The sequence below is a fragment of the Odontomachus brunneus genome, unplaced genomic scaffold (assembly GCF_010583005.1).
Source record: "Odontomachus brunneus isolate Ranch 3 - 2012 unplaced genomic scaffold, Obru_v1 Obru_scaffold_182, whole genome shotgun sequence".
Taxonomy (NCBI): Eukaryota; Metazoa; Arthropoda; class Insecta; order Hymenoptera; family Formicidae; genus Odontomachus; species Odontomachus brunneus.
The window spans coordinates 26,413-44,956 of NW_022639632.1; the positions used below are offsets into that span (position 1 = coordinate 26,413).

Sequence of the window (18,544 nt, forward strand, 5' to 3'; positions counted from 1 at the left end):
GTCGCGCCAATTACGGACGAGAGCACGCCATTCGGTGAGCTCCGCGCCGGCGCCGTCGCATCGCGTGTGCGCCAACGCAGAATTTGAAGTTAACAGCCGGGCAAAATTAACACGCGCGTCGCTGATGATACTTTATTAGCAAACATAAACTATTATTACAATTCGCCTATGTATGATGAATTCACGGGCCACAAAGTGACCGTTAATCGCCCGCAGCATAGCGGAAACAGCGCGTACACATCGTTCTCATTTTTGGAGATAAATCAAAATATCTGTCGCGCTACGCGCATCCACACACACATACACACACATATGCACACATGCATACACGTGTGTCTATCGAAGCGTGTATGTAATCTTTTCGATAGCTTTAATAATAACATATTTTTGCTCGCGATAAAACGTTTATATATTCGCAATAATTGTACACATTCGCGAATAAAAGGACAAAAATGACATCAAACACTCCGCTCGAATGAATCGTGTTAAATATCAATGGGGGTATTAAAATTATTTTCTGCAGCGATGAAATTAATAATGATCCCCCTCGTCGTCATCCTCTCCTTTGTCGTCAGAACTGTAAGAGCTGTGCATCTCGTAAGATCCCTCGTCGCCACCTCCGGAGGAATAATGTTCGTTATGGTCGTAACTCGTAGATTCCGGTTGCTTCTCCGTGTAGTGACTGCTATAGTGATCACCACCGTCGTCACTTCCGGTATAATGCGAGTACTCGCCATCCCCGCCGCCGGCATAGTCGGTATCGACCATAGTACCTATAAAAGTTTTCATGCCGTATTAAACGCAATTTACTAAGAACAGTTTCGCTGCACCCGCGTTAAATTCGAACGAGGCGAGCGTTTCGCTGCATTATGGACTCTCATGGGAGTTTCTGCGACTTCGGCTCGCGCTCCCCCTCGGAAATGCGCGGAAAGTCGCGGAGATGATTTCTATCGTTGAATCGAAAAAAAGAAATCGGTTTCTCCGCACTTAGTAAATTTTAATAAAGCATAAAAGCCTTAACATTTACTGCACTGAAGCTCGTTACATTTTCTAATCGTCCGCAACGTGTCCGGGTACACGAATATATCATTATAGCTGTTGATTATTCGGCTGATCTGTCATTTTGACAGCGTAATGCATCATATCGTATCATATTAAATCTAGACGAAAATGATGAGCAAACAACAATTTTTTCTAATCGTTTGAAAAACTAAATGAACGATTAGATTAATGGTCATTTCTACCAACGCCGATTAAATTAATTTGAGTTTGTACTCTATTCAGATAAAGACTTAAATTCGGGTTAAAGTTCAATCGACGTTGGTCGAAGTGTACACATGACTCTTATTTTGAACTCTTTTTTATTGATAAATGCCTTTGAATGTAATTATATGTTTTCTGATTGGCTTTCAGTTTAGAAGCACTTTCGACTAAAAAGAGTTCAGAATAAGAACCTAAGTGACTTTTCGCTCAACATTAAGTACCGATTTTTCAATAGTAGTTTAAGTTTTGATTTAAGTTGAAACTCTGTTTTAACAATGTGTTTAATATGTTAGAACAGAATTTAAACTTTAATCTTCTCTCTCTCAAATTTAATCTACTATTAAAAAACCAACTTTAAATGAGTTTTCACTTAGTGAACATTAAAGTTTTGTTAAAGCCTTGTTTACGTTCAGCGCGGGAAATCAATGCTAATTACAGTGACGATCATATCATTTTCGATTAAGACTTTCTTTTGTTTGCTCACGTTGACCATGTCGCATTAAAGGAATGCTACAATCAAAATCTTTACCGACAAAATACTGATTTTTCTCTACAAAATTTACGTATTATATAATGGCTGTGCATAGTTACAAATGTTCTTACGTAGTAAAAATATGTGGGAGAATAAATTGGAGTATTGCTCAATATATGAAAAAACGACAAGAAATTTCAAAGTTGACATTTCGAGCAAATCAGCACATCCTGTCAAAGTAATTATTCGTCTGATACAAAAGATCTTGTATGTACTAAACGCGAGTTTGCTCCGTTCAGAAAATTTTTAAACATTGTTATATCTTATTTAATATTTTAGGCTTTCGCGGTGTCCATGCATATTAGATTTGGTTTCCGGGTTTAAGCCACGTGGATTTTTCTTTGTTTGATTCCGACGAATTGTTGTATCTTTACATCCAAATTTAGAAGCTTGAAAATGCCGGAGAAGTTTGCAGGAAGATTTCTATATGAGTATTTTTTGCGTTAAGTAAAACAAAACACATATTTACATAAGATTTATGCAAGGTCCGGTTATTGACGACGAAACCGCGGCGTACAACTAGAACACATCTATCTGAACTAAAAAGTACTCTACTTTTTTTCAAACAACCACGTATAATTTTATTTAACTATTTTTTTTTAACTATTAATGAAAGAAGACTAGTAAATAATCACGCGCGATATCGTAGATGAACTGTGATGACGACATCTGTTGTCGTGTGTTTGGTTAAATTGAATGAAAAAGTTCTTTACCATTTTGTAAATAACTACATAGATGTTTAGCTATTAATCCTTTGGCATAGTGATATACTTATATGCCATCTTTCCTTACACAGTTTTTTACGATTTTCACATATTTCTCAATAGTGATATACTCATATGCCATCTTTTCTTACATAGTTTTTCCTTACACGATTTTCACATATTTCTCAATAAGCTAAAATTACTTTAATCACACATTTAAGTTCCTGGTACATCAAATACTATATAACAACCATTAAAGTCACTTTGACTCATTGAAAAATATGTAAAAATCGTAAAAAACTGTGTAAAGAAAGGTGACATATGAGTATTTGTCATTATAAAAAGAAATAGTTAAAAAAGATTTATGTATAACATATGTATAATCATTCACCAATTTTCTTTGATTAATAACTCAAAATTTTACCTGGCAATTTGAAAAATGATAGAGAACTTTTTGGTTTAGATTGATATGTTTTATTGCGGCTCTGTCGTCAGTTACCGCATACCCTGTACATACAAGAAATATGAAAAGGATAGTGTGATTGAGTTAGTGACGATCCACGTCTTCACGTTATCGACATTTTTTGAGTTCGTTATTGACTTCAGTATCCCTTTATGGGGATCATCTTATAGAGAGTGTCATACTCGAAAACTTTACCTACAAAAAACTGACTTCTTTCTGCAAAATTTGCGTCGTATTGGTTGCACAGAATTACAATATGCTTTTACACACTGAAAATATGTACAATAATGAATTTGAGCGTCGCTCAATATGTGATAAAGACAACAAGAAATTTAAAAATTAATATTTCGAGCTGCCAGTTGATGTAATATTTACTTCATACATAATTGCTGTAGTTTGTACGTATCTCGTATGTGTTTGCTCGCGGGTATTTGCTCCGCTAACGAACATTTCCGTAGGAATATTTCCGTACCCTTACAATTGAATATAGAAGCTCAAAAGTAAACGAAAAATTTTCAGAAAGGTTTCTATATAAACGTGGTAAAACAAAGCAACACGTATTGACATAATGTCTATTTTTACAAAAGAAATACGAAAATGATAGCGTAATTGTGTTAATGACGATGATCTTTGCGTTATCGGTATTTTTGGAATTCACTATCGACTCCAGCATCCCCTTAATGTCCGATATTGTTGATTATAGTCGAAATTTAACGATGTTTCACCTGCGCCCTCGTGGTCATGATCTTTCTTCTCTTTACGCTTCTCGCTGTTATCGTCAACCAGATCCTTGCCATAGGAGGTTTGCGTCTCAAACTCGTACTCGTCGCCGTCCTGTTTGTGGAAGGTGTCGAGAGTCTTGTAGCCTTGATCACCTTTGCCGTAGGTTTCCTTCAAGTAACCCTTCTCGCCCTCCGCATCGCTCCCGTAGGTTCTGTAGTAACCACCCTCGTCTGATTTGCCTAAAACCGCATTGTTGTCCGCCCTTGTTACGCTCGACAAGACGTCTAACCCGTTTACAAAATACTGCGCTCGGCAATAAACGTTAATTTGACATTTTGGACGAGACAGGGCGACGAAATGCAAATTTTTTGGCAATTTTCTCATTCCAATTTGGCGTTAATTCTCTCGCAACCATTTATCTCTTACACGAATGCGCGTGAAAGTAATTTTTCCGAGTCGACTCTCCTCTCTACGTCGTGACCTATTCTACTAAAAGCACTAATTATGAAGCACGTACCAGATACGTTTTTCACGCGTTTTTTATTGTCTCGTGACTTCGGTGCGTTACTAGCACTCATTAGATCCTCCACTTCCGCGGCGACTTTCAGCGGCGCCAATTGGCGCACCTCGCGGATGTACGAACCGACGACGGCGACATCGTCCTCGGCAGCGTCCTCGTAAACAATAGGCCCGGCCAGAGTGCCACAAACGAGCAGATACGAAAGTAACGAACAGAGCAGAAATACCGAATGCATCTCGCGCGATTAGATAGATCAATCTCGTCGATTTTCGATGGATTTCCTGTCTTTGATCCGCTTAGCCGGTTCTTTTATACAGCTCCCACTTTCCTCGAGCCGAATAATTTCCATTCGACAAGGAACGCGCATTTATATTCGTACTCGCAGCCGTATTTCGTGCTTCGCAAGTTACTGTGGCTAATCGCTCAAATGAGTAATTTAGATCGCCGCTCCGCTGCATTTCGTAATTAAAGGTCTTCTACGGTGGAAGAAATTCCTTTTCCTCTCCCGTTGCTGAAGGAAAGAAGTTGCGACGACGACACCTGTCTCGCCGAGAGCAATCAGTTTGTCGAACGTTGCTTTACCTTGTGAGAAATAGTGACAGGGGTCGCGTGTTATTCAATCGTCGGCTTGCGTAAAGGCGCGACTCTTTTCGTCATCGAGGAAGTCGCGGATTCCGCGGGTCGGACTTGCGTCGACGATGTCAGGCGGTCGATTGCACGTCGCACTGTCGCGAACTATCGATCAGACGGCGCCGATATTAATTGTGCCGTGCGTACCGCACGAGTGATCTCGCGCTTTCCACGATCGCCGCAACAAAAAGTCGTGGAACCGAGTTACCGAAGATAGCTGATAGAAGCTGAGGCTTGACATAACGGCCTGCAGTGCGTTGCCCTCTGAAGACATTACGACTGCGTTTATGACCGCGCTGCAAAAGTCTATTCGAAATTGTTGAAAGTGTTACAGGCAGTACCCAGAAATTTTCATCGATAATAATAGATTGGAGCATTACTTAATACATGTGACGAAAATGATGTAAAAGATTAAAATTGACATCTCGAGCTATGAGTTAATATAAATATTAAATTGATACAAAAGTTTTGCAGCTTGTGCGCACTGCACGTGTATTTGCTCCGCTAACGAAAATTTCAAAGAGTATATCTTCACAATAAAATGTAGAAGCTCAAAAATACACGAAAAGTTTGTAGAAAGATTTCTGTATATACATATATGCGTGGTTGTTTCCCGCCGTAGTAAAACAAAACACATTTATATAAGATCCATATGTACAATCAACGTCGCGCGCACGGGAAGGTTGTTCAATTTTATTTTACTTTATTTTTTTATTTTATTTTCAGGATGCATCCGTCTTGTCCAATAAGAAAATTCTCTTATTGACAAACTTCTATTGGACAACACGTATGCGTCACGAAAATTACAAAAACAAAACGAACAACTTTTCTGACGCCGATTGTATATACAAGAAATACGAAAAGAATGATTGAAATAAAATATATGAGCGGGCGAAGTAAAGTTGGCCTAAATATAATTTAAGGCCGGCAATAGAGCTGTGGAGACTTCTCGCGGAGACTCTGGAACTATTAAAAAAATCAGGATATATAATTTATATATATCTTTCTTTTTTCAGCCTGCGCTACTAGACAACTGAAAGATGGCTGCATGTTCGTATTTTGTTTATTATAAAACAGAATATACAGTTAATAGGGTTGTAGCGGGCATTAATTAATAGAAGAAAATCGCCTCTATCTTGTTTATACAGTCAGTCACAATAATTAGTTGTCTGAGAAGTTGATCATGACGATCGCTTCTACGTTATCGACATTTTTGAATTCGTCATCCATTTCAACATTTCGTTAAGTAAGATTTTAGTTTCTATGTGTAGGAGAGACCGGGATTATATTTTAGAATATCGAAGTTACAACTTCTTAGACAACTAATTGTTGTGAATGACTGTATAAACAAGATAGAGACGATTTTCTTCTATTAATTAATGCCCACTACAACCCTATTAACCATATCTTCTGATTTATAATAACCAAAATACGAACATGCAGCAACATAGCCATCTTTCAGTTGTCTAGTAGCGCTGGCTGAAAAAAAGAAAGATATATATAAATCCTGATTTTTTTAAATAGTTTCGGAGTCTCTGCGAGAAGTCTCCACAGCTCTATTGCCGGCTTTAAATTATATATAGGCCAACTTTACTTCACCCGCTCATATATTTTACTTCAATCATTTTATGAATGAAAAGTGCATTTATTACCAGAAATAATATACCATATACTTGCAAAAAATTTCATTCTAGCTAGTAGCACATTGCTTAATTTTACTCAGTCACGATGGAAAATATTAATAGAAAATTTCAAGAAGCTCGAAAATTTATTTTGCTCTTACTAAATCAATTTTTATTTTCTATTTCTTAACTGTAATATTATTACGATTTTAATAAAACTCAGGGAAAAGTATTTATGTTTTAAAAGGACCATTTCCCGATTTTGTGTATCCACTATTTCTCTCAAGATAAACAAAAGCATATGAAAAAAAGTACATAAGCAACATACCTTTGGGGCCATATAGCCAGTCTCCGATATAGGTAAACATACAGATATTGATCCTTAAGAATATATAGATGTTAGAAAGTTCATGTGGAAAGCGACGCAGAAATTTCGACTCGGATAGGATCTTATTCGCGCGCACTGCACTCACATTCGATTTCGCTAGCAAATAGAGAATTTTCCGTGCTGCGAATTAACTCCAGCGCGAACGAGAGAGAGAGAGAGAGAGAGAGAGAGAGAGAGAGAGAAGCGGCATTTAGGGTCTTTTGAAAAAAAGGACGCAATGGAGAGACGAGTAACCGTGAGCCGTGGGCGCGTTGAATTCGCTTCGACGCGCGGGACAGCGGCGAAGGATTAAATCCGCCTGTATATTCGATGTGGGGAGCGCGACGGGAGGACGCATCTGTAATTTAATTGGTTTCAACTTTGCACGTATATTCCTGTGTTTTAATACGTGCCTTATTTAACATAACAACGTAAAATATAACGCGGGCGAGCAATTAGTTTGGAATCGTTATCACCACGCGGCATTATACGTGTATTAATAATTGCGTACGCGCGTAATAATAATTATTAGTCGGTCGCGCCGGACGGTTTACACGGGCAAGCAGCAAAATCATTTGCACATGCGAGACGCATCGCGGTAACCGAATTGCTCGATATTCGCGCCGCGATAAGATAAACGTCAAGTTTCGCCAGAATCGTAGCGGCCTAAGAGAAAATCCCTGTAATCGCACCAACTGCGTCGTACTTCTCGCGTTTAACCGCATGATCCATGGTATGTTTATTCTTGAGTGTGTTCTACACAAATAGCTCAGTCATAAAAGTTCGCAAACACGCGAATGATTACAATCGCTTTCTTCACTCGCGACACGTTACTTCACGATCGTCGCAATGTTCCACTTTGATGACTGTTACACAGAAATGGTCTGTCGTAAGAAGGTTTCAGTTTTTACGGAGTACACAAGAAGAAAGATCAACGCGCGCGATAGAAAAATGTTCCGCCGCGGTTACATCAATTTGAAACGTCGCCTTTAGACTCGTAATAGTTTGTCGCAATGTCTTAAGTCATGGACCGTTCCGTTCGATAAAAAAGGGCAAAGGAAAATCTCATTCGTCGTATTCCTGCGGCGAAAACAGCATAAGACAAAAGTGTCTCAATGCCTGGACTCGCACCTAATTTGAACATTATTATTTATTATTTCATTCTTGAAACACGAATATTGAAACTTTTAACGTAAAATGTATATACGTATATTGAAAATGCACATATGTTTCATGTGAAAATTTAAATATTCATATTTAAAGGATATATTTAAGTCTTTAATACGGAATATAGATATACGTATCTTGAAAGTATACGTGTATTCCATATTGGCAGTTTAAATACATTCATATTTAAGGATGAAAATAAGAGATGTTCAGATAAATAAGAATGTTCAGAGTTTGGTAAACGTCCAGGTATTGGCACTTTTACCTTAAGCCTCGTCACAATTGCATAACAATTAATTTCGCAAAATGTGAAAAGTTATTGGCTCAAGCGTCCCTTCACGGTGGAAGTGGGAAATCTTTCCCGTAGCGTATCTCTGTGTAAAAATGTTAAAATTTATTTCCCACTTAACCGCGACAATACCGCGTGCAAATCACTGCAATTAAAACTCGACCTACCGTAGCGAGAACAAATTGCACGTTCGAACCGATTACACAATTATCAAAAACTCCGAATGTATTTCTCGTAATTATGCGCTAATGGCGTCATATCTTCTCTCTCCCTCTCTCTCTCTCTCTCTTTCTAATTGATATTCCCGATAAAGATATGTTAGTCGCAATGATAATAATAATAATCATAATAGTAGCGACGCTATATATCGAAACTAAGTGGAAACTAAAATTTCGCCGTAAATTATACGATACATATTACGTTCCCCGTTTTATCCCGTCCACGTTAACGAAAACGGATATCTAACGAGCTAGGTAACCGATCATTAATGCCGACGGGCGCCGTTCGTCAGGCTGTCGGACGCAAGAAGCCACTAAATCTCGAACTTCATTCCCGCCGTCCACTTGAACCAGGCGACGCCCAAGGATGATCGTCACTTAAAACCACGCGCGACCCGGCGCCGACGACGTTAAGCGTCTTAGATAGTTGCCGTGCCAGGCAGTTTCCCCGGGCATGATCCGGTAATTTGAAAATCTCGGATGGAATGTAACACCTCGTAGTAGCTGCCGTCTTGGATATACTAAGATTCTCGTTTTACCAAACTCCTGTGTTGCTACGTCGTACCATCGCACCGGTCGCCCCGGGCTCGGCCAATCCGCACTTCTCACCAGCCGCAAACCTGTCGGCAAAGTAAAGCTGCGCCGGCTCGGGGAACGTCGGAACGAGAGGAGAGAACGGGGGATGGGTATGCATCGCGTCAAGGGTTGCATCCTGATTAGGGTAAAAGTAGGAGGTCTGAGTAGTCTATCTCGTTGGTATGCGAGACTCGGCGATTCTGCAATCTACTCAGTATCCTCTTTATATAAATATGTCGCATTATGCATGAGTGAATGCAAGATCCCGCCAGGGAGTCGGTAAAATTCAACTTTCCTGATATTACAATTTCTAAGTAAGTGTTTAATAATTAACGATTCCATACCCCGTAATTATCATTTCGCTCTGTATATTTCGCTGAGTCATATCTGTGCATTCTCGACACCCAGAAGGAACAGTTGCAGACGTTAAAACGATGATACATTGCACATTATCAAGCACTCTATTCTGAAAAAGTAATCTGCGTTAAGAGATATTTTCGTAGTACGCAGGAGATACAGAGAGTGTGTAAACGTTTACAGCGCTCGCTGCGAATAGCGAGAGACACTTCAGCGTGGCTCTTCCGCGGCAAATAGATACAACCAGCACGCTCAGACACCCACAAACGGTAATGCAGTATCGCGCAGGCGCTGCTAAGTCATTGAGTGCTGGTATGAACATTTTTGTTCGTACTCCACGTACCTGTGAAGCTCCAAATATCGATTTTAACTCAGAATTGACCATGGAATCCAGACACGCTAGAAATAGAAAGACGACGCCATAACCGAGCATCGATACGCCGTCGCGATAAGCTGCTCTTATCAGTGAATGATAATATAAATAATGACGATCATTAAGGGGATGCTGGAGTCGATAACAAACTCGAACAATGTCGATAATGCAGAGACGATCGTCACTAACATAATCATGCTATCCTTTTCGTATTTCTTGTATATACAGAACTTACTAAAGGTGTGTTGCTTCGTTTTATCATATTCAACAGAAAACCTAACCATATATGTGTAGAAATATTTCTGCAAACTTTTTCGATATTTTTAAGCTTTCAAATGCAAATTCAAAAGTAATGTTCTTCAAAATTTTTCTGTTTAGAGCATCCACACTTTCAGGGTATACAAGCTACGGAATTTTTGGATTAGACAAATATTACGCTAACTAACAGCTTGAGATGTTATATTAAAATTTTTTTGTTCGTTTTCGTCACATATCGAGCAATGCTCCTATTTATTTTTGCACGTACTTTTATTGCGTAAAAGCATTTGTAACTCTGTGTAACCAATACGACGTAAACTTTGCAGAAAATGTCAGTGTTCTGTCGGTAAAGTTTTCAGTTTCAGCATCCCCTTAATTGCTCAACATTTATGATTGTAAATATCAATTATCTGCAATGTAAGTAATGAGTCTTAACGTATATACACATAAAATGCGCTGATATTGGCCGTCGGTAATTGGCCATCCGCCAATAAGCCGGAGTTTATTAAGCACCAATAAGACAGTGAAATAATTCATAATTGAAATTCATTAATATCTGTATATCACACATAATAATTGGTGAGATGGATATTGGAGAAATGCTGTTGCATTTGCAATATCTTTACGTGTTAATAATATATAAATGAGGAAATGAAATTAACCAGATACGCGTGGAACTATTAACAATAAATGCATATATATTTGCATATACAAGTTTATATATAGGTTTCTCAATATTGTATGAAATCAAGTAAATAACAGACACTTAAGTAAATTCGAAAGTTTTGAGGGAACTATTTGTACCATATAAACTGATAAAACAGCATATATTTCTCGACGATGTCAGGAGATGTCAGCATTATACGCACTGTGTGACCGTCTATTAAGACAAACATTTCCAACGAACATATTTAAAAAAAATTAACAGCGCAAACAACGTTGCAATTACAACTTCTAACGATTATGACTCATGACCATCGCTGTGGCTCTTGACGCGCGATATATGCGTGCAATTAGACCGTCATATCCCTGACAATATTTTAAAAATATAATTCGTGTACGCGCTTAACGTGTGCAAAAAACCGTTTTGACAAACATCACATCTCGCGAGAGAACATTACCGTCCCCTTTATCGTCCTCATAATCTTTAAAGGTGCACAAAATTTTTATTATTTAAAGTACTTTTAATACTTATTATTTTAAGTACTTTAATACTAATTGGACATCCTCGTTAAGTACATAGCCGTCTCGGCGATATATCGGCGCGTATCGTAAAAACATGGTCGTTTCACATGAATGTAGAATCAGCCCGGCAGGGACGTTACTTCAGCGGGCGGAGAGAGAGCAATAATGTGGGCGAGAGATGGGCGGACATGAGAGAGGGAAGGGCGACGCAATTAGGAGAGAACATAAATTCCACAGTTTAGCACACTTCCTCGCCGTGCCAGCAGGATCGCAGAATACAAATCAATCAGCATAACGGTCGGCTGCGCATTTAATTTCCATTCGGCTTCTGATCGAGTGGGACTCGCCGATTCCGCAGCGCTCTGTGTGTGCCGGCGCTTTGCCGTAGAGCCGCTTGTGCGGCGGCGGCGCGGGGCCACCCCGTAGACACACACGATATCTCGATCCCGCATACCCCGTGCTCGCCACTCATCCTATTGTGGAATCTCTCGAAACGGGTCAAACGCAACGAACGACGGGGTCCAAAAAGGATTTTGCGCGCCCCGTAACGAGCTCGACGATGGCGCGATTCCGATACGTACGCGATGCGTAGTAATTCGAGTTTGCACGAGCGGCCGGATTTTATGTGATTTCCCTTCGGTATGCTACGCGAAACGGGCACAAAATATAAAGACGTCCGCGGCTCCGGTCAAATTAACGGCAATGTGAAACTACGTGCTTTACGCTCGAATTTTAACGCGCGCCCTCACGCCGCAATCCAACGCGAATTCCTCATCTCTTTCGCGCAGTTCTCTCTGTGGGCGATAATATTAAAAATCTTATTAACTTTCGATAACATCAGAATACGTTAAATTGGATTTTAATTTTTGGGTATTTCGCTCGAGCGATTTTAACACGCCATTTTTGACTGCCACGTTAATCTTCACACTGATTATCCACAAGTTTAATGAAAGATTGAATAACTAAAGATGCGATAAATAAAAGCCTGACGTATATATATATTTTTATCTCCTTTTATTGACTCTTTATTGATCGCGTATCTAACTTGTCAGTTAGTTACGCTTATAACTATAAATTAGTGAGCGTAAATTAGTGAGACGCAGCAGCACCGTGGAATCGCTCATCAATAACCACCATAACAATTAACGTGTTAGCTATTCTATTCTATGCAACATAAATATCTAAAAGACATCTTAGAAACGTCTGAAAAAAAGATACTGTTTTAAATGTCTTTAGATATATGCTAAGATATATCTTTAGATATATGCTAAGATATATCTTTAAAACATATTTGTTTGAAATTTATGACGACTGATGTTTTACGACATTTATTCTTTTGTTTCCAAAAATAGACAGACAATCTGATTGTTTTTTAATAAGCGAAATTAATCCTTTAATTTGATTAATACCGCGGTGAGATACACGAGGGTTATTACGCAAACCATCGTCTCCCCGACAGATCGGAAGGGGCCAATATGTCGACGGCACTTTCGCCGCGCTACCAAGCGCGGGCGCAAATGTCGCGTCCGCAAGATCCCCGGAGCGCTACCGCGGCGCGTTACCACCACCTACCCTTCCCGAGGTTTTGCCCTACGAACTACCATCGTCACGAGCCACCGTCCGGGCTTACCTAACTTAGTCGGCGTCGGTGGCGCGGGTCGCCGTCATTGCCAACCAAGTTTATGGCCCAGACCGACGCCCATAAACTGTACAAATGGTAAATCTACCGTAAGATCATCCCAGCCGAAAATGATGTATCGTAGGTTCCGCGGGACGTACGTACAACCGAGAGCCGGCCGGCGCGGCGGAGGTCCTGCTTGACCTCCCTCCCTTAAAGAGCGTGTGTGAGTATGTGCGAGGCCGCGTGTGTGCGCTGCGCGAACACAGGAGAGAGCTCGGCTAGCCACGGAAGGTGGTGTGAGCGGGTACGAGGCACGCCATTCGGCCTCTTGGACGCGTTACACCCTTCACCGGATACGTTCGAATGCCGGCGGAGCATCCGCATCTACGGGGCCGTCGGTATCTCTCAGCTGGCCATAGCTGGTGCGAGTGTCAGATACGAGGGTCAGTGACAGCTCGCGACGAACATTTAGAAGACCGTCTGCGTGGACTGGATCTGACACCTGCGTGCGATCGTGTAGTTGTCACTCCGGGATCATTAGCGACTCCAACATGTGTCGGACGTGCCGAACGTGCGGATGATAAGCAATGTTAATTGAGCCGTTGATAAGTGACATCTACTTTCCTCTCTTTCCCTTTCAAGAATGACACAAATCACGATGGTACTTGACTCTCAATTTCAACTATCTTATTGCTAACTGAAACTATCCGGCGTTGCCTGGGTTACTACAAAATGTCAAAAATGTCATGAAATCAGATTTCATGCAGTCTATACATTTTCCGTAGGATTCTAGAGCGTAACTCTAAAAATTGCCAAGTTTAGTCCCATTTTACGACATTCGAAATCTTAAACTATTTTCTTTTTTTATAAAATTGTAGCTATTCAAGAGTAGATTAACCTTTAGACTGCCGGGAAAGTCACTTTTATGGCTCTGCACAAATTTCAAATTTCTGTATTATGTTACTTACACGCAAAAAAAGCTTCAGTTGATGCAACCAAATAGGAACTAACTGAAAATTAGGTGATCAGAAGCGATATCTCTGTTATGAAAATTAATATTTCTATTGTCGCAACCGAAAATATTCGTCTGAACATTCAACGATATTAGAATTCGGTTGAAGCAACTGAGAACAATTGACTATACAGAAACCTCATAAAGGAATTTTTCTGTTCCTACAGCTGAGTTTTCGTCTGATCTTTGAGCCGAAAATTTGGTTGCAGCGACAAAATTGTATTTTTTCTGTGTACATATATGGAAAAATTTTGGGAAAAAACTACTTTTTTAATGATAAAATGAATCTATAAAGATTACAGATATATAAGTATTGAAGTAATGCGCGCCTCATCATGACAAAATAGCCTAAAAAGATACGTTCTGTCGAAATAAATGTCGATATGTTCTGTCGAGAACTCGGCCGAGAGTTGGGACCCTTACAGAAAACTTATACAAGCAAACAGAAAACGTGTAACCTGCAGATTGACCAATAACTATTTGCTGATCACAACAGAATTAATCGACGATTAAATTAATCAGAACTTGGTAAAAGTCATCTTAAATTAATAAATATTATTAACACTTATAATCCGTATTATTTTATTGACAAAGACTTCCGCTTTCTATTTCTGACAACATTTTCTACATATGTTTCCTGTAAAGATCCTAATGATATCATTCATTTCAACAGAACATATATCTTTTCAAGCTATTTTCTCCTAGATGGTCAGACGCATCACTCTGATATTTATAAATCTTTAATCTACCCATCACAATAGTTACAAATTTATCAAAAACTAATTTCAGATCTCAAATGCCATAAAATGGTACTATAAACTTATGAGAGTTCAGCAACTGTCTTCGGTCTAGATTGGTTAGAAAGTTTAGGAGTGCATAGGAAACATATAAACAGATAGACAGACATTCTGTTTTACATATACAAACAGTTGACTTGACAATTGAATTCCTATTCGCTCGAAAGCTCGATCGGTCGCGTGCTGTCCTCGAGCCGTGCTACTCTTCCGGTTCTCTCGACAACTGTTAGCAACATGAACTTTTTGCCGAGTCACACCACTATCAAACCTCGATTGAATCCTCGCCGTAAAATATCTATTGATCTTGCGACGCGGCACGCCGCGGGACGCGAACGCAGGGTGGCTGTGCATCGGAAATCGCTTACGGCGATCGGTCTTTCCCGAGAGAGTTCAGGCGAGGAAGTGTCGCTGACGAGAGACACAATGCCTGTGCGACGTTCAGAAGACTTCACGAGTCATCGGGAAACGAGACTATCCTAGCTCTTGATGGAAAGGCCGGCCGCGCGGATATAAATTGTGCCTCCTCGGAGTTTATTTCGGTCGTATCGCGCGAATCGTCGCGGAACGCTGCCCAGATTCAACAGCGCCACTGCGAATTTATTTCCGATTGACTTAGGCGAGTTAGCTCGGCCGAGAGCTCACGAGAGAGCGGCGATTACTTCGAGCGACGTGCGAGTTACAAATATCGAGGGGTCGCGTCTGATCTGTCTAAATCAAGAGCGGTAGAGCTCGCAGCTCGGCGCACGTATCGTCGCCGCGTAAAAACGTCTCTTAAATTAGTCGCTTGTGGCGGATTGCAGGCAAACAAGAGCGATAAGGAGAATCAAGTCGATCATGCTCAAGTTGCGTAAGTTGATGCGATAATGTTTTATATAAACCTGCACGCGTATGCCGTTTTTTTTTAAGCAATAACGCGTGCTTCCGGTCGCGATGAGCGACTCATTCATATAACTATTAATAGCAAAACCAGCGGATTATGACGCCGCTTTACATTGATGCAGATCTGTTAAATATAGAGCAGCAGTTTTAACTGTGCCGCAGCGCGCGGGGTAAATACCATGATGTGACGATAATAAAAGACACTCTCCGCGTGTATGATAGTATTGATCCACCTACTTACTATTTACGTGTTAGTAACAAAGGTGTCTCGATTGTTACAGAATGAACCGTTCCCTTCTTACCTCACCGCCGGATTTAACTTCCCCGATACGTCCACACCTGTGCCTTACCTGCACCTTAGAGCGGTGTGATGAACTGTACGTAATGGGACAACCCTTACTAAATCCACCATTGTAGGAAATCGGTCGGAGTTAATAATAGCATTCGGCTTTTGCTTTTGTGGTCTGCGGCCCGTATTGTAGCGCGCAGATCGCGACGCGCGTGAGATTGGGTAGGGTTCATCGAGCGGTGCCCTTTCGCGTTATAACGGAGCAGATATATACGCTCTTCCGTTTATTATACCTATAATACACCTTCTCGATAAAGAGAGGATGGCGCGCTACCAACGGGCGCGCGGTCAATATTTCTTACCGTGTGAGATTTTCAATCAGATTGCAGACGAGTGTTTCACGCACAACCCACAAACCGTGTTCGTGGCGTATTAGGCGCGATTACCTGCTAATTAATGCCCAAGCGACGGTGCATGTTCTCACGTCTCAGAGGAAGCACTGGGAACGCGAAATTCTATCCGACCTATTGAGTCCATCAAAGTCAATTTTCGCGTATCATCGCAAGTGCTTTGCGTGCTCCTCGTAAACGCGAAGATGGGAAAAGCCGAGGAGCATCGACATAAAACAGAAATAAAGACACGCGAGCGAAGGATGCCGATGACAGAGAGAGGGGGAGAGTGGCAGCATCTGGTGGTCTCTCTCATTTTAGAACCATCTTTCTCTCTCTCTCTCTCTCTCTATTCCTCTCCTTCTTGCTCCAATCTGTCGCCACTATCTTTCTCTCCCGTTATCACTCTATCCCGCTCTCTTTCTGTCGCTCGACACTCGCCGTCTCTGTCGTCACTCCCGTTCAGGCCGCTGCCGTTGTCCCGACGTTACTTCCGTGACGATGAGCTTCAATACGCGCCGATAGTCGCGGCGGGAAACCAACGAGCCTACCCAAAGTCGTCCATGGTTTCCACGCATCCAACCCAACCCAAGCCCGGCCTAGCTCAACCTGAAACGAGCGAACACGTACAGAGAGGCACGTACACGCGTACAAACACACACACACAACACACACATACACACCAATCTGGTGCACACGTGGTGAACGCACGCCCGCGCGAACGCGAGCGCGCATCCATCCGTTCCTCACTCCTCTGAAATAATAATAGAAGAATGAAAATGAAAGAAAAGGAAAAAGTAATAATCTCGGGGATCTTTTAAAATCCATCGAAGCAGACGAAGCCGCCGGATTGTGTTGTGTGTTAGGGGCTTCTCTCTTTCTCCGCCTTCCACCCATCTTCCAGCGTGTTTCCTCCTTTTCCGTGCCTCCCGCTCTACCACGATTCTCTCTCGCCCGTCGCCGTGTATTTCTTGTCTTACTTCTCCTCGTACCGTCGAACCGAACCCCCGCGCGCGCGCGCTCCCTTGCGAAGAGAAGAAGAATCCACCGGCGAGGTGAATACCGTCGCAGCGCGCGGATGTAGTGGATACAATGCACTGACGTCGAAGAAAAAGGCGCACCTACACGACAAAACGTACACGCGTTCCGCGGCATATGTACGGCGACATTTATCTTTCCTCCGGTGGATCCTATCTGTCGATCCGCCGATCTCTCTCGGCCGGTTTATGTGGGGCATCGTTGCGCGACGATAAATTCCAACGCACGCTGATAAATTTTCTGCCGTTTCGCCATTGCCCCAACTTTTGTCGTCGTTCGTGCACGCGTCCGTATGTGAGCACAGTACGACATACTTTCGTCAAATGATTAATAAATAAGATAGCAAATTTACGTAAAGTATCTGCACAGAATATATTATACATTATCGTAATTGAAAGAGCAATCAGCTCACGCGATAATTATCCCCGAAAACCATAGAAGGCGCGCACCTTCGACACACATTGGAGAATAGTTTTGAACTCGTCGCAGACTCGACTGCTTTTACAGCTCGATTTAGGAGAACAAAGTTCATCGCTGATACACCTTCTCGGGGGCTCGGCTCGAAATCGAAGTCGCGCGAGGGCTACGCATTTGACGCATTAACACAGTAGAAACGGCAAGGGTAGGAGAATGGTGAGGGAGAGGAGAGCGAAAGGGGCTCGATGTTCGACGGGAAACGCGGATGGCGGGAGGTCGGAGGCGGTTGACGGGGATCAGAGCGAGAGGAAGGCACGGGGTTGGAAGGAGAGAAGGACAGGGTGAACGGCGGCGGGAGAGAGAAGGAGAGAATGAGAGACGGAGAGAGAGAGAGAGACAGAGCGAGAGACCGGGTTTCGTTTCGGGGTGAGCCAAGGGGAGGGCGGGGGAGGCACGGGATTTCACGGGAGGCTGATCACGAATGGACGCGTCTCCCGCAGCTCTGCCGCTGACAGCCAGGAATTGGAATTGCATCGGCGTCGCTCGATAGCCAGCCATCCCGCCAGTCAGGCAGCAAGGCAGCCAAACGGCCTAACAGGCAGAGCCCGGCCGTCCACGAACGCTACTGTGCTCCTGCCTGCCTGCCTGCCTGCCTGCCTGCCTGCCTGCCTGCCTGCCTGCCTGCGTACCGACCGAATCTACTGCCGCCGTTTGCGTTTCCTCGCGCGCAATCCTCTCCAACGCCAATCCTCTCCAATGGAGAGAGAGAGATAGAGCAAAGCAGGGAAGGAGAAAAGGGTAAAGAGGAGAGAGAGAGAGAGAGAGAGAGAGAGAGAGAGAGAGAGAGAGAGAGAG

The 18,544-nt window shown here is 42.0% G+C and overlaps 1 protein-coding gene across 1 annotated transcript; it reads right to left on the bottom strand.

Annotated features, from left to right (window-relative positions):
• Nucleotides 1-205: 205 nt before the first annotated feature.
• Nucleotides 206-4,794, bottom strand: LOC116851625 (spore wall protein 2-like). The gene is made up of 3 exons (XM_032831236.1): nt 4,203-4,794; nt 3,688-3,924; nt 206-773 (listed from the first exon to the last, which is right to left on the bottom strand). The coding sequence occupies exons 1-3, from the start codon at nt 4,438-4,440 to the stop codon at nt 532-534; spliced, it is 717 nt and encodes a 238-aa protein (XP_032687127.1). The 5' UTR covers nt 4,441-4,794; the 3' UTR covers nt 206-531.
• Nucleotides 4,795-18,544: the final 13,750 nt, after the last annotated feature.

Bases quoted from the DNA above. Each gene is read 5' to 3' on its own strand.
- LOC116851625 (XM_032831236.1), bottom strand. From the start codon at position 4,440: ATGCATTCGGTATTTCTGCTCTGTTCGTTACTTTCGTATCTGCTCGTT. The intron at 3,925-4,202 runs GTACGTGCTTCA...ATGCGGTTTTAG, and splicing joins ACGCGTGAAAAACGTATCTG to GCAAATCAGACGAGGGTGGT. The intron at 774-3,687 runs GTGAAACATCGT...AAACTTTTATAG, and splicing joins TCATGACCACGAGGGCGCAG to GTACTATGGTCGATACCGAC.